We start from the raw sequence: 12211 nt of genomic DNA on the forward strand, positions 1-12211 counted from the left end.
AGCCCATACATGGCTAAAGGTGAGGCCACCAGAAGAAGAGGATCGTGGGCAGCAACAGAGGGCTAAAAGAATATCTGGGAGGCCTCTGGACTATCCAGAGGACTCCAACTACTGAGGTAAGTATCCAAATTTTAACAGGTCCTAGGGAGAGCTCACACTACGCACTTTGCATTGTGTAAGTATTCTGCATGTGAACTCGCTGCCCAAATTATTGTATGGGCATGTTCACATCTCTGTGTTGCAACAGATCTCGTTATCCTAACTTGCTGTATACAGTGGGTATCTGGATAACGTATGAATATGTGCACACTGCATAGACTGAAATACCATGTTAAAATGCACGCAGTGTCCACTGCAGTACACACTGATTATAACGCATACACTATGTAACACATACAGTGTATACGCAACATCAGCCTTTAACGGAACATAAAAATATAAGCCTTTGTTCCAAGTAACTAATGTTCTATTTACCATTAGTAATACACATACAATTAATCATCTCATAAGTTTACTTTCAGTTCAGGTTTGCTGTAAACGTTACATTTTGGGTGTTGCTGGGTTTTTTGGCACCCTGGTTAGTGGTTGGATCCTGCTAAGGATTTAGATTGATTCTTTTAGTGGACCAATAGGCAACCCTAGTGGGATATTTAAAGATGCCCTTCCTTGAGTTCCCTGTACCTATGTATTCAAGAACATTACAAACAGAAAAAGACCCCAGTATAAAACCGTCTTTGGATTTTGCGCCAGAGTTTGACCAAGGAGAATCCTCAGGAAAGATTCTCACTGGTACAAATTGATGAACCAATAGGGAGCCTCAGTGGAAGATTTGAAGGGGCTTATATAGGCAAGGGCCCCTTTTTAGTACTGTTACAGTAGTGCTTTGGAGCAGATGGGGAATCAGTGCTTTTCAGTAAAGACAAGCAAAATACCTTAATCAGAGGATTACAATAATTGGACCAGCTTGTAAGACTTGCATAGCAGTGTGGAAAAATGTGTTTTTTTTAATGTATCCATCACTTTTTGTGATGTAATGCAATATGTTAATCCCTGGATATTTTAGACTGATTCATGCACAGGCACAGAACGCTCCTGGCATGCGCAAGGCAGCACGATTGATGTGACTGAAGCCTTCCTAATGGGGAGGATTACGGACGAACTGAGCCATCTGGGAGGACGGTGAAGGAGCTCACGGATGTTCATGGGGCTGGAGGAAGCCCCAGTTAAGTATAAATTCTTCTATATACTTTGTCTCAGGTACACTTTAAGGCTAGTTACACACCAGGACGTTGCGTTTAGGGGACGTTATAGGGCACATAACGTGCCCCTAACGCAACACCTGGTGCTCTCTGGTGTGGACGTCGGAGTGAGCCGCGTTGTGCAGCTCACTCTGGTGTCCGTGATGAGTACTCTTGGACGCATGCGGCATCACGTTGGTCCCGCCCGGCCAATCGCCGCACACAGCGGCCGCTCCAGGAAGTAAACACTGCACGTCACTGAGTGCAGTGAATATTAATTAGCCATGTGCCCGGCCGCTCTCCCCTCCTCCCCAACATGACTGAGCATGTGCAAACAGTCTAACGCGACTTAGCCACGTAGAACGCACAGCATGCAGCACTTTGCTGCGTTACAATGTAACGCAACATGGGCAGTGTGAACAGCCCACTTGTGTTACATTGCTGTGCGTTGGGGGAGCGTTACAGGCTGCACTAACGTGCGCCTGTAACGTCCCTGTGTGCAAGAAGCCTAAAAGTAGAGCCTGACAGACCTTCACCGCCCAAACTTGTGGTTCAGCACAAAGGGCTACCAATTACTGCCGTGGGAAGAAGAAGAACAAACGCTGTCTAATACTGCAAGAAAGAGAGCATAGTGGCAGTAGCCTAGCATAGGAGCTCCAAAAAGCACAGCTGCAGTGCCAGAGAGGTGTAAGCTGGGGAGTAGCTCAGTCTGTTAAAGTGAATCGAAAAAATGAAAGATACTTGCCTAAGGAGAGGGAAGGCTCTGGGTCCTATAGAGCGGGGATCCCCAACCTGTGGTCCGCGGCCCACTGGTGGTCCGCAAGACGTTTTCAGTTGGGCTGCGGGACTGTCCTCTTGCCTGCCCCCTCCGCCCGTCTCCCTCCGCGGCCGCCGCTGCTGTTACCTCTGGCGGCCGCTCAGTCTCTTATATTCCCCTTCTCTCTCACTTGCCAGCGTGTGATTCACAGCAGCGCACCCTGCGGCTGCTGTGATAGAGAGGGAGAAAGCAGAACAGAGAGAGCGGCTTCCTGTAGCGGCGCGCCGTTACTATGGAAACCGCTCTATCGTTCCTGCTTCCTCCCTCTCCATCACAGCAGCCGCGGGGCGCGCTGCAGTGCAGTGAATCATACTCCGGCGGCGGCGAGAGAGAGGGGAATATAAGAGACCACCGGCAGAGGTAACTTCAGTGGGGGGGGGGGGGGCGGTGGTGTTTGCTATACTGGGGCATAATATACTGGCTGTAATGGGGCACTATACTAGCTATACTGGGGCACTATACTAGCTATACTGGGGCATAATATACTGGCTGTAATGGGGCACTATACTAGCTATACTGGGGCACTATACTAGCTATACTGGGGCATACTAGCTATACTGGGGCACTATACTAACTATACTGGGGCATACTAGCTATACTGGGTGCTATACTGGGGCTTACTAGCTATACTGGGGCACTATACTAGCTATACTGGGGCACTATACTAGCTATACTGGGGCACTATACTAGCTATACTGGGCACTATACTAGCTATACTGGGGCACTATAGTAAACTATACTAGCTATACTGGGCACTATACTAGCTATACTGGGCACTATACTAGCTATACTGGGGCACTATACTAGCTATACTGGGCACTATACTAGCTATACTGGGGCACTATAGTAAACTATACTAGCTATACTGGGCACTATACTAGCTATACTGGGGCATACTAACTATACTGGGGCACTATACTAGCTATACTGGGGCACTAAACTAGCTATACTGGGCACTATACTAGCCGTACTGGGCATTATACTGGCTGTATTGGGGCACTATACTAGCTATACTGAGGCACTATACTAGCTATACTGTGGCACTATACTATACTGGGGCACCATACTACCTATACCCGGGCATACTAGCTATACTGGGGCACTACCTACCCATACTGGACACTATACTAGCTATACTGGGCACTATACTGGTTATACTGTGGGCACTTTATTAGCTTTACTGGGGTAACTGTACTAGCCATACTAAGGCAACTAAACTCCCTATACTGGGGCAACTATGCTAGCTATGCACCCCCCCCCCCGTAACCCGCTGCGCACGACACTGTTTACTAGGACGCTTTCCTCCAACCCCAACCCCCCCGCGGGCCCCGGAGAAAAGTTTGGTCAGAAAGTGGTCCCCGGGCCGGAAAAGAGTGGGCGGTAAGCTCTGAGAGAGCGGTAAGCTCTATAGTATAGAGCTTACCGCTCTCTCAGTAGCTGAATTCAACCGATTGGTTAAATAGCTTTCTGCTGTCGAAGGAGGCTTCTGAAGTTTTTGGGAGTGGCTCGGTACTCTATTGCACGCTCACACATGCGCAGTATGGAGCCACCGGTCTTTGGGAACACCTGGACTCCCGAAGACTTCCGAAATCTCCTGCGATGGGGTATTCAATCGGGGAGTCGGCGCTTAAACGAGGGGACCATGAGAGGAGCAGGAGGGCTCTATAGAACCCAGAGCCTTCTCTCTCCTTAGGTAATATCTGGTTCATTTTTTATTTTTTTTTAGATTCATATTAGCTTTAATGGTTACAACTAATCAAAGCACAATAGAGGCGATTAATAACAACTTCGCACCAATAAAGAACTAATAAAGCAGTTGAAGCAGAGCACATACTAGGCCCCTCTGGTCCAGGGTGCCAAGGTTGCCAAAATAACTATCTTGGGGGCCCAAAGCCTACCTAATACAGGTAACTTGAGGGGGGCATTCAGGGCTGGATTTACCATAAGGCGCCCGTACATAAGGCACTGTAGGCACGTGCCTACGGGCGCCTGGTGATGGAAAGGCGGCTTACTTCCCACCCCAAGCACCTCCCTCTTTTATTCCCTATGCAGGGTCCTGATGAGAGTGTAAATGAGAGGTACTCACTGGTTACTCCACTGATGAGATCTCCCTTCAGACAGGGGCATTACTTAAAGGACCACTATTGCGAAACATTTCATTTTTAACACCCCCACAGTAGTTACACCAAGCATACAGATGATGCCGTGTCATGTATTTCAATTTCTAGTATAGTGCTTTAAACATTCACATGTCACTGTATTCTATATTAGTCAGTGCCAGCTCTTGCGCTGAAGGACATCTGTAACTAAAATCCCATAATAAGGGTAGCCTTGTCAGTGATCTGTTATTTTACAACAGATGGTAAAGCCCTTTTCCCCTTGTCCCCAACTGCCAAATTCCCGTGAAAGCTCGGGCGCCGATAGTAGAGGAAGGTCCCTGCACTCTCCCTGTGCCCTGCATGCATTCAGGAAGGCAGCTCTCAGCACTGCGTGGACAGTGCTACACAGGGGCGTAACTAGGCCCCACTGGGCCCCCCTGCAGAATTTCAGAGCACCCCCCCCCCCTCGGGGCCCGCTCGTGGACGTTTTGTGGGGGCTGGAGGGGTGGCAGCATGAGGGGAAAGCCTTGGCCACAGTCGGCGGGGAGAGGGGAAGTTCCCCCCCTCTCCCTCACCTCGGGGCTCTCCCCTTTGCGCTCCTCTCCAGCTAGTTACAGTGTGTGGGCAGCAGCGGGCAGATACATACCTTCTTCCTTGCGTTCCATCGCAGACTTCTCGCCCCCACAAAACGGCCCCGAGCGGGCCCCGGGGGGGCGTCTGCAGGGCCTATTGTTACTCCACTGGTGCTACACAATGACAAGCTGGAGCCACTCTCCCGTCCACTGAATCGCCGCTACTCTGCCTGCTTGCAATGACACGCAGAGCCAAGTGCACGTCATTCCAAGCAAGCAGAGCAGCTGCGATTCAATTGACAGGGAGAGTGGCTCCAGCTTGTCATTGCACAGCAGTGTCCGCGCAGCGCTGAGAGCTGCCTCCCCAAATGCCTGCAGGGCACAGGGAGAGTGCGGGGATCTTCCTCTACTGTCACCGCTTGTAAATAACACATCACCTGACAAGGCTACACCTATGAAGGGATTTTAGTTACAGAAGTCCATCAGCGCAAGTGCTGGTACTGATGTATATAGAATACAGTGACATGAAAATGTTTAAACCACTATAATAGAAATTTAAATAAATGACACGGGATCATCTGTATGCTTGGTGTAACTATTGTGGGGGTATTAAAAATGAAATGTTTCGCATCAGTGGTCCTTTAATACTGCGGTTCCTCTAGCTAGCAATACTTGGGGGCTCCTCTAGCTAATTAATATTGAAGGTATTTCTAGCATCCTAATACTAATGGTGCCCATACATGGTACAATAAAATGTTTGATTGTCCTGTTTTTTGACCAAAACGATTGAATTGAATGAAAGTCTAAAAAAAATAAATTAAAAAATGTGATCAAGAAAAACGAACGATTATCCTGTTTTTTTCAATTAAAATCCAATTGGACATGTTGAAAAAATCTTTATATTCGATCTAATGGAATAATCAAAAAATTGTACCACATATGGGCACCATAAGAGGCACCTGTAGCTACCTATGACAGGCAAGATAAGTAAAGGAGACGTGACAGCTGGGACAGCCAGCACACTTGCGGTGCAGTTTGGCGGAGGTTTGTAGGTTCATGGAGGGGGAAGGCAAATGTGCCAGGACATCTGTGCCTATAGGCTCCTGTGACGTAAATCCAGGCCTGGGGGCATTCAAGGTTTTGGGGAGGGGGGTAATAACCTGTAGTCATACACTGACGAATAGGGAAACTTCCTTCACCCGCGCATCACCTGTGCGTTGCATAGCATTTCATTCTTTTCATACACAATCATACCAATATACACTCCCATACTACCCTCTAGCGGCTTCCAGCAGTATCACGTCACATGACTAGAGGTAGCATGACACACCAGCAATCAGGAATCTACTAGATCGCCGAGAACATCAATCGCAACTGGGAAACCTAGGTAGGCAGAAGTAATCGATCTACAGCTATGGCGGCTGTCATGTTTTCATCACTGTGGAGAAGACAGCTATTCAGCGGCACGCATTCTGCTCTGCTGGGCTGTTGTGGTTTGCGGACTCGTCCTCCATTTACTCCACAATTTGACGAAGATGCGGAGAGTGATGTGGAAAGTGAGAGGGACGAGGAGCTGGAAATTACGAGGTAACACGTGTGGTTAGTGTGTCTACACTCTAGTGGCCTGTAGGATACTCCTGCCTGTTCATCACTGGCCCAGCGAGGCATGGCTGCTGTTTACATTGACAGGTTTTCTAAAGAGTGTCACTGTGATGAGCTCATAGCAACGTTATCAACAGTACAAATCTCATACAGTTACCAAATGAGCATAGCATCATGAAGCTGCCAACAGACGAATGAGCGTAAAATGTATTTCAAGGGCTGCCTTTACCAAAAATGGTCAAATACATCTATACACATACTAATAAGTAGTACATTTCTCCCAGATTAAAATGAATTATCAATTACTTCTCGCCTATGCTGCTGTCACTTATAGTGGACTGTAAAAATGTAACTGATCTGATGGTTTTGGACTAATCCATTTCCTAATGGGGGGATTGGAGGTTTTTCCGATTTCCCACACTTGAATTCAGGGCCTACTTACACAGCCTATTGAAATCAATACACAGCAGTGGAAAACAATGCTTGGTCTGCAGCATGGAATCGGATCATGCATGCAAATCCCCATAGTGGTGCATGTCATGACTAGAGGGATTCAGATGTGTTCTTGCATTACAACCAGTGGCAGCACTGCATCTTGCAGAAATACTGGTTACCTGTACATTCTGTTACTGGCTGTCATAAGATTGTTATTGTTGATTTTCTGTTACTTAGAGCAATGAAGAAGCAACAGAAAGCCATTCGGTTCCAACGGATGAAGAGGGAGATGGAGCCTCCTGGACCACCTGAAAGGCGCCTCACATGGAATGCTATAGAGCAAATCAGGTAAACATAACAGCAGATTCTCTGGTGAGTCGGGGGCTCTGAATGACCAGCTGCAAAGCCACACACAAATCCTTGATTGAAAGGAACCCGAGGTGAGAGACATGGAGGCTGCCATATTTTTCCTTTTAAACAATACCAGTTGCCTGGCAGTCCTGCTGATCTTTCTGGTCATTAGTGTCTGAATCACACACCTGAAACAAGCATGCAGCTAATCCAGTCAAATTTTTGTTAGAAACCTTTTATCTGCCTGCCGATTCAGGGTCTATGGCTAAAAGTATTAGAGGCAGATGATTAGCATGATAACCAGGCAATGTGCATTGTTTAGAAGGAAATAAATATGTCAGCCACCGTATCCCTCTGACTTAGGATTCAGCCAAACTTTACTTTTGTAGAGGAAAACTTATGTTGACTCTATGTAGTGCAAGGACTAATGGCACACATGCTCTCATAGTGAAATAGTTTGTTCTTTTGGACCACTTTGCCATGCTCCTGGCTGTTGGTTCTTCTCCCCTTCCATAGCAACCGAATGCTTTTCTACAGCCTCGGCCTCAAACTGTTGCCCTAGGGCGTGAGCCCCAATGCCCACTGGGTGACAGTCCTTTGACAGGCACAAAACAAAATGTTTTTTTGTGGTCTAATTTTTTTGACACCACAGAAACCTGGCATTCTAACAGGTGTGCACATTTTTTTTTTATATCTACTGTAGATTGCTTAGCCAATCAGAACCCTGGATTTGGAAATCCTTCTCCATTTTGCTCAAATATCTTTTGCGGCTGTTTTCTACCCCCTTGTCTTAAAGCAGACTTGCAGATGGAAAAAAAAAAGTTTCACTTACCTGGGGGGCTTCTGCCAGCTCCGTGCAGCCGTCCTGTGCCCACGCCATTTCCAAACGATCCTCCAGTCCCCCGCCGCGGCTCTCTTTTGTTCACGCCAACTTCTGAGTCTGTCGGCTGCCGTGCGCATCCTCGTACGCATTCCCGTGGCCAGGAGCGTCCTCGCAGTATGAGAAAATCTCTACTGCGCCTGGGCAGTACACTCCCAGCGACGGGAGCAAGAACAAGGATGTGCGTGGCCAGGGCCACACAGGCGCAGTGGACTGCGACTGCCAGAAGGGAAAGTGAGCCGCGGGGGTGAACAAAGGGACATTTGTTAAAGGATACCCCAACTGAACTGTGACATAATGAGATAGACGTGTATGTACAGTGCCTAGCACACAAATAACTATGCAGTGTTCCTTTTTTTCTTTCTCTGCCTGAAATAGTTAAATATAAGGTATGCAAGTGGCTGACTCAGTCCTGACTCAGACAGGAAGTGACTACAGTGTGACCCTCACTGATAAGAAATTCCAACTATAAAACACTTTCCTAGCAGAAAATGGCTTCTGAGAGCAAGAAAGAGGTATAAAAGAGGAATTTCTTGTCAGTGAGGGTCACACTGTAGTCACTTCCTGTCTGAGTCAGGACTGAGTCAGCCACTTGCATACCTGATATTTAACTCTTTCAGGCAGAGAAAGAAAAAAAGGAACACAGCATAGTTATTTGTGTGCTAGGCACTGTACATACACATGTCTATCTTATTATGTCAAATTTCAGTTTGGGTATCCTTTAAGGTCGCGTGCACAGGTCTGCTGCAGGGGGTTAGCAGAAATCCCAGGTAAGTGAAACAATCTTCAGGTCCGCTTTAAGGTTAACTTTGAACATTATTTCTGTTTTGAGAATGAGTATGATTTTAATAAATGCTCTTTTTTGACACGCAGACATTTAAGGGAGGAGTTCCCTGAAGAGTGGACTGTGCAGCGGCTGGCTGTTGGATTTAATGTTGGCACTGATGAAATAAGGAGAGTATTGAAATCAAAATTTTTGCCATCAGCGGCACGGAAAATGAAACAAGATGCTTCCGTTTCCAGACGACTAGGCCAAATCTCCTCTGGGGCAGGGCTTGGCCAGTTACAGCTTACATCCTCTGCTACAGGTCCAGCGCAACAGCTCTTATCAGATGGCAGAGATAAAGGGAACCTGCTAGTCAGCCAGCCAGTGCAGCCCCTCCCTGCTCCCAGGATGGCAGATGTTTCTCCTGTAGCCATGGGGACTTGGCCTTACCAGGCTAGCTCTCTAGTGCCACAACACAGTATACAAGCTGGTGATCCTGCTGCGAGCAGTGCAATAAGTCCCAACAGACAGGAAGAGCCTGCACCCAGCGTCCCCACAGAAGAGGAGGAGCTTGAGGAGACTTGGGATGGGGAAGTATTAAGTGATAATGAACTGGAAGAATTAGCAACCAGTGGACTTGAAAACAAGATGAAAGTTGTACAAAAAGGTTGTGAGTTTTATGATGAAAAGGGTGACTTTCTTTACAGCATCTGAGCTTAATCTCGAAAACTAAATTAATAACTGGTTTAATAAAATATTATATTTTTCCTCATATGTTAAGCTTTGTTGACAGTAAATATGCACAAGCAATATAAGCTGTTATATAGTCTGCAGAAGCTGTGTGCTCTGTATATACCAGACTTTCTCAACCAAGGTTCCCTGAGGTGTTGGCTCCCTGGCATTTTCTACTCCTGTGACAGTGACTCGCTGAGCAACTTTTGAAAAGTACCTCTTTGGCTCCTGTGGGTCCTCTTCACTCATATGTTCGCCCCAATTTGATGGAGGGGGGGGGGGGATTTTAGAGCACCATATAATGGTAGGTACTGTATAAAGAAGCATTAAATTAGAGGTCAGCATAAGGAGCACATTCATGGAAAGCATTAGAATAGGGAGGCAGCATAACTGCTGTACTATTGTAAGCGAGCACTGTAAATGTGGGGTCTAGAGCAAGGAACACATGGGTTACTATAATAGTATACATTGTAAGAAAGTAACATGAAAAGGGCTAAACCACAAGGCTGTTACAATGAACAACCACACCCACTTTAAAAGACCATGCATCCTGCACAATAAATCCCTAATGCAGGCTTTCCGTGAGATCCAAAAATTTATTTGAAGGGTTCCTCCAAGTAAAAAAAGTTGAGAAAGACTGGTATATAACATATGAGGGATAAATGCTAACACTTGAATCTGAGGACAAAACTCGCTGTGGCTTTAATGTGTGAGTTACATGAGTAGCTGAACATCCACTAAAGACATTGAAGGGGGAGGGGAAAAGTATTTACTTCAGAAAGTTAGAAGCTGATTTGCTGCTCACCCTCAGAAATTATATAACATAGAGATGGTTAAAAAAAAAGCGCACAACTGTATTATGAGGGTGGATCTAGTGAGGAGCTGTACTTTTCCAGAGAGACAGAAAATGTAGAGAGAGAACTGGAGGCCCGTATAGTGTAGTATATAGTACAGTAATGGGTATATATAGAAAAGAAGGGTATTCACAAACCTGGTTTGCGAGTCGGGCAACCACCGTGATGTTCTTGTGAAGAAAACACTCCGGAGGTATAACTCTAGCGATATTGCTGCCCGATTGACTATCCAATTCATAGAGACTGGGACACTCCTTCGGGAAGATGGGTTGTGTCAGGGAATCCTAGAGGCAAGTCACTTCACCCTCCTGCTCCAATGTGCATTCTGCATCTTTTTTTTTTGGGGGGGGGGGGGGGGGGGGCGGGCGAGGCTTCCTAATACTGGGGGCTTCTCTGGCTACATACACTGAGGGTGACATCTGGCTACCTATACTGGGGAGAGGACTCTTGCTACCTAATACTAGGGGTTCTTCTTTTTTGGGGGGGGGTTCCACACTCACCCTGAAAGCTATTTAGCCTAGACACTGCCCTGAGAGTATCTGTACTATATGGATGCTACCATTCTGGCACGTTGGTACACCTGATATAAGGTATGTCTGTTCACAATCACCCAGCATCCACACCGTGATCCTAATGCCGGGCATACACGGCACATTTTATGCGCCGGCTCGATGCCGGCGCATCCCCGCTCGTCTGCGCGCGGATCGATTGCCGCTCGTCCCCGCCGGCGCTTCCTTATCACCGCTCGATTCCCTGCCATTGTCCGCCGGCGGGGATTGAGCGGGCGAGGGTCGAGCGGCATGATCGGGCCAGCTGAATATTATCAGCTGGTCGATACACGGTACACGGTACGTTTCTGTACCGTGTATCGACCAGCTGATAATATTCAGCTGGCCCGATCATGCCGCTCGACCCTCGCCCGCTCAATCCCCGCCGGTGGACAATGGCAGGGAAGCGAGCGGTGATAAGGAAGCGCCGGCGGGGACGAGCGGAAATCGATCCGCGCGCAGACGAGCGGGGATGCGCCGGCATCGAGCATTAAAGGGAACCAGAGAGGAACGGGCTGAAAAAAAAAGAACAAGCCTTTATACATACCTGGGGCTTGTTCCAGCCCCATAAGCCTGGATCGCTCCCACGCCGCCATCCTCCGCTTCCTGGAACCGCCGTTACCGGGCCCGTCACTTCCGGCGGACGCGGCCAATTGTCCGCATCACAGGGGCTCCCTCCATACATGTACGCATGCGGCTGCACAGCAGGCAGCCTCATGCGTACTTGTATAGAAGGAGCTCCGTGTGATGCGGCGAATCGGCCGCGTCCGCTGGCCGACTAGCGGCAATGACGGGACCCGGTACCGGCGGATCCAGGCAGCAGAGGACGGCGGCGTGGGAGCGATCCGTGCCTATGGGGCTGGAGGAAGCCCCAGGTATGTATTAAAGCTTCCCCCCAACCTCTCTGGTTCCCTTTAAGCTGGGGATACACTGTACGTTTCTGTACCATGTATCGACCAGCTGATCCGGCCAGCTGATAATATTCAGCTGGCCCAATCATGCCGCTCGACCCCCGCCCGCTCGATTCTCGCCGGCGGACAATGGCAGGGAATCGAGGGGTGATAAGGAAGCGCCAGCAGGGACGAGCGGCAATCGATCAGCGGGAATGCGCCGGCACGTGCCGTGTATGCCCGGCATTACAGTGTACCAACTTCAGATTGTGGATCCTATCATTCACTCAGTGCAGATATGCGAAATAACTAAGATGACCTCATGCTTTTTGCAGCTAATTATTCCTGCAGTGAAAAGTCAGTGGTTTGTTTTGGAAACGGATAGGTTGCTGAAAATGGAAAAGTCGTCCTAAATAACAATAATAGG

General features: G+C 48.0%; 1 protein-coding gene across 2 annotated transcripts; it reads left to right on the top strand.

The window, feature by feature from the left end:
* Nucleotides 1–6020: 6020 nt before the first annotated feature.
* NGRN (neugrin, neurite outgrowth associated) lies at nt 6021–9534 on the top strand. Of its 2 annotated transcripts, none has more exons than XM_068272484.1 (3): nt 6021–6113; nt 7001–7111; nt 8868–9534. In XM_068272484.1, exons 2-3 carry the CDS (start codon nt 7005–7007, stop codon nt 9472–9474), a joined length of 714 nt encoding a protein of 237 aa, XP_068128585.1. In that variant the 5' UTR covers nt 6021–6113; nt 7001–7004; the 3' UTR covers nt 9475–9534. The 2 variants fall into 2 exon arrangements, with proteins under 2 accessions (XP_068128585.1, XP_068128584.1); XM_068272483.1 differs by lacking the exon at nt 6021–6113 and adding an exon at nt 6123–6313.
* The last annotated feature ends 2677 nt before the right edge of the window (nt 9535–12211 follow it).

This window comes from Hyperolius riggenbachi, chromosome 3, assembly GCF_040937935.1.
Source record: "Hyperolius riggenbachi isolate aHypRig1 chromosome 3, aHypRig1.pri, whole genome shotgun sequence".
Classification (NCBI taxonomy): Eukaryota; Metazoa; Chordata; class Amphibia; order Anura; family Hyperoliidae; genus Hyperolius; species Hyperolius riggenbachi.

What these genes read in the sequence shown, in the direction of transcription:
- NGRN (XM_068272483.1), top strand. Translation starts at nt 6,141, where the DNA reads ATGGCGGCTGTCATGTTTTCATCACTGTGGAGAAGACAGCTATTCAGC. An exon ending in GAGGAGCTGGAAATTACGAG is followed by an intron (nt 6,314 to 7,000) that starts GTAACACGTGTG and finishes TCTGTTACTTAG; the next exon opens with AGCAATGAAGAAGCAACAGA. An exon ending in AATGCTATAGAGCAAATCAG is followed by an intron (nt 7,112 to 8,867) that starts GTAAACATAACA and finishes TTTGACACGCAG; the next exon opens with ACATTTAAGGGAGGAGTTCC.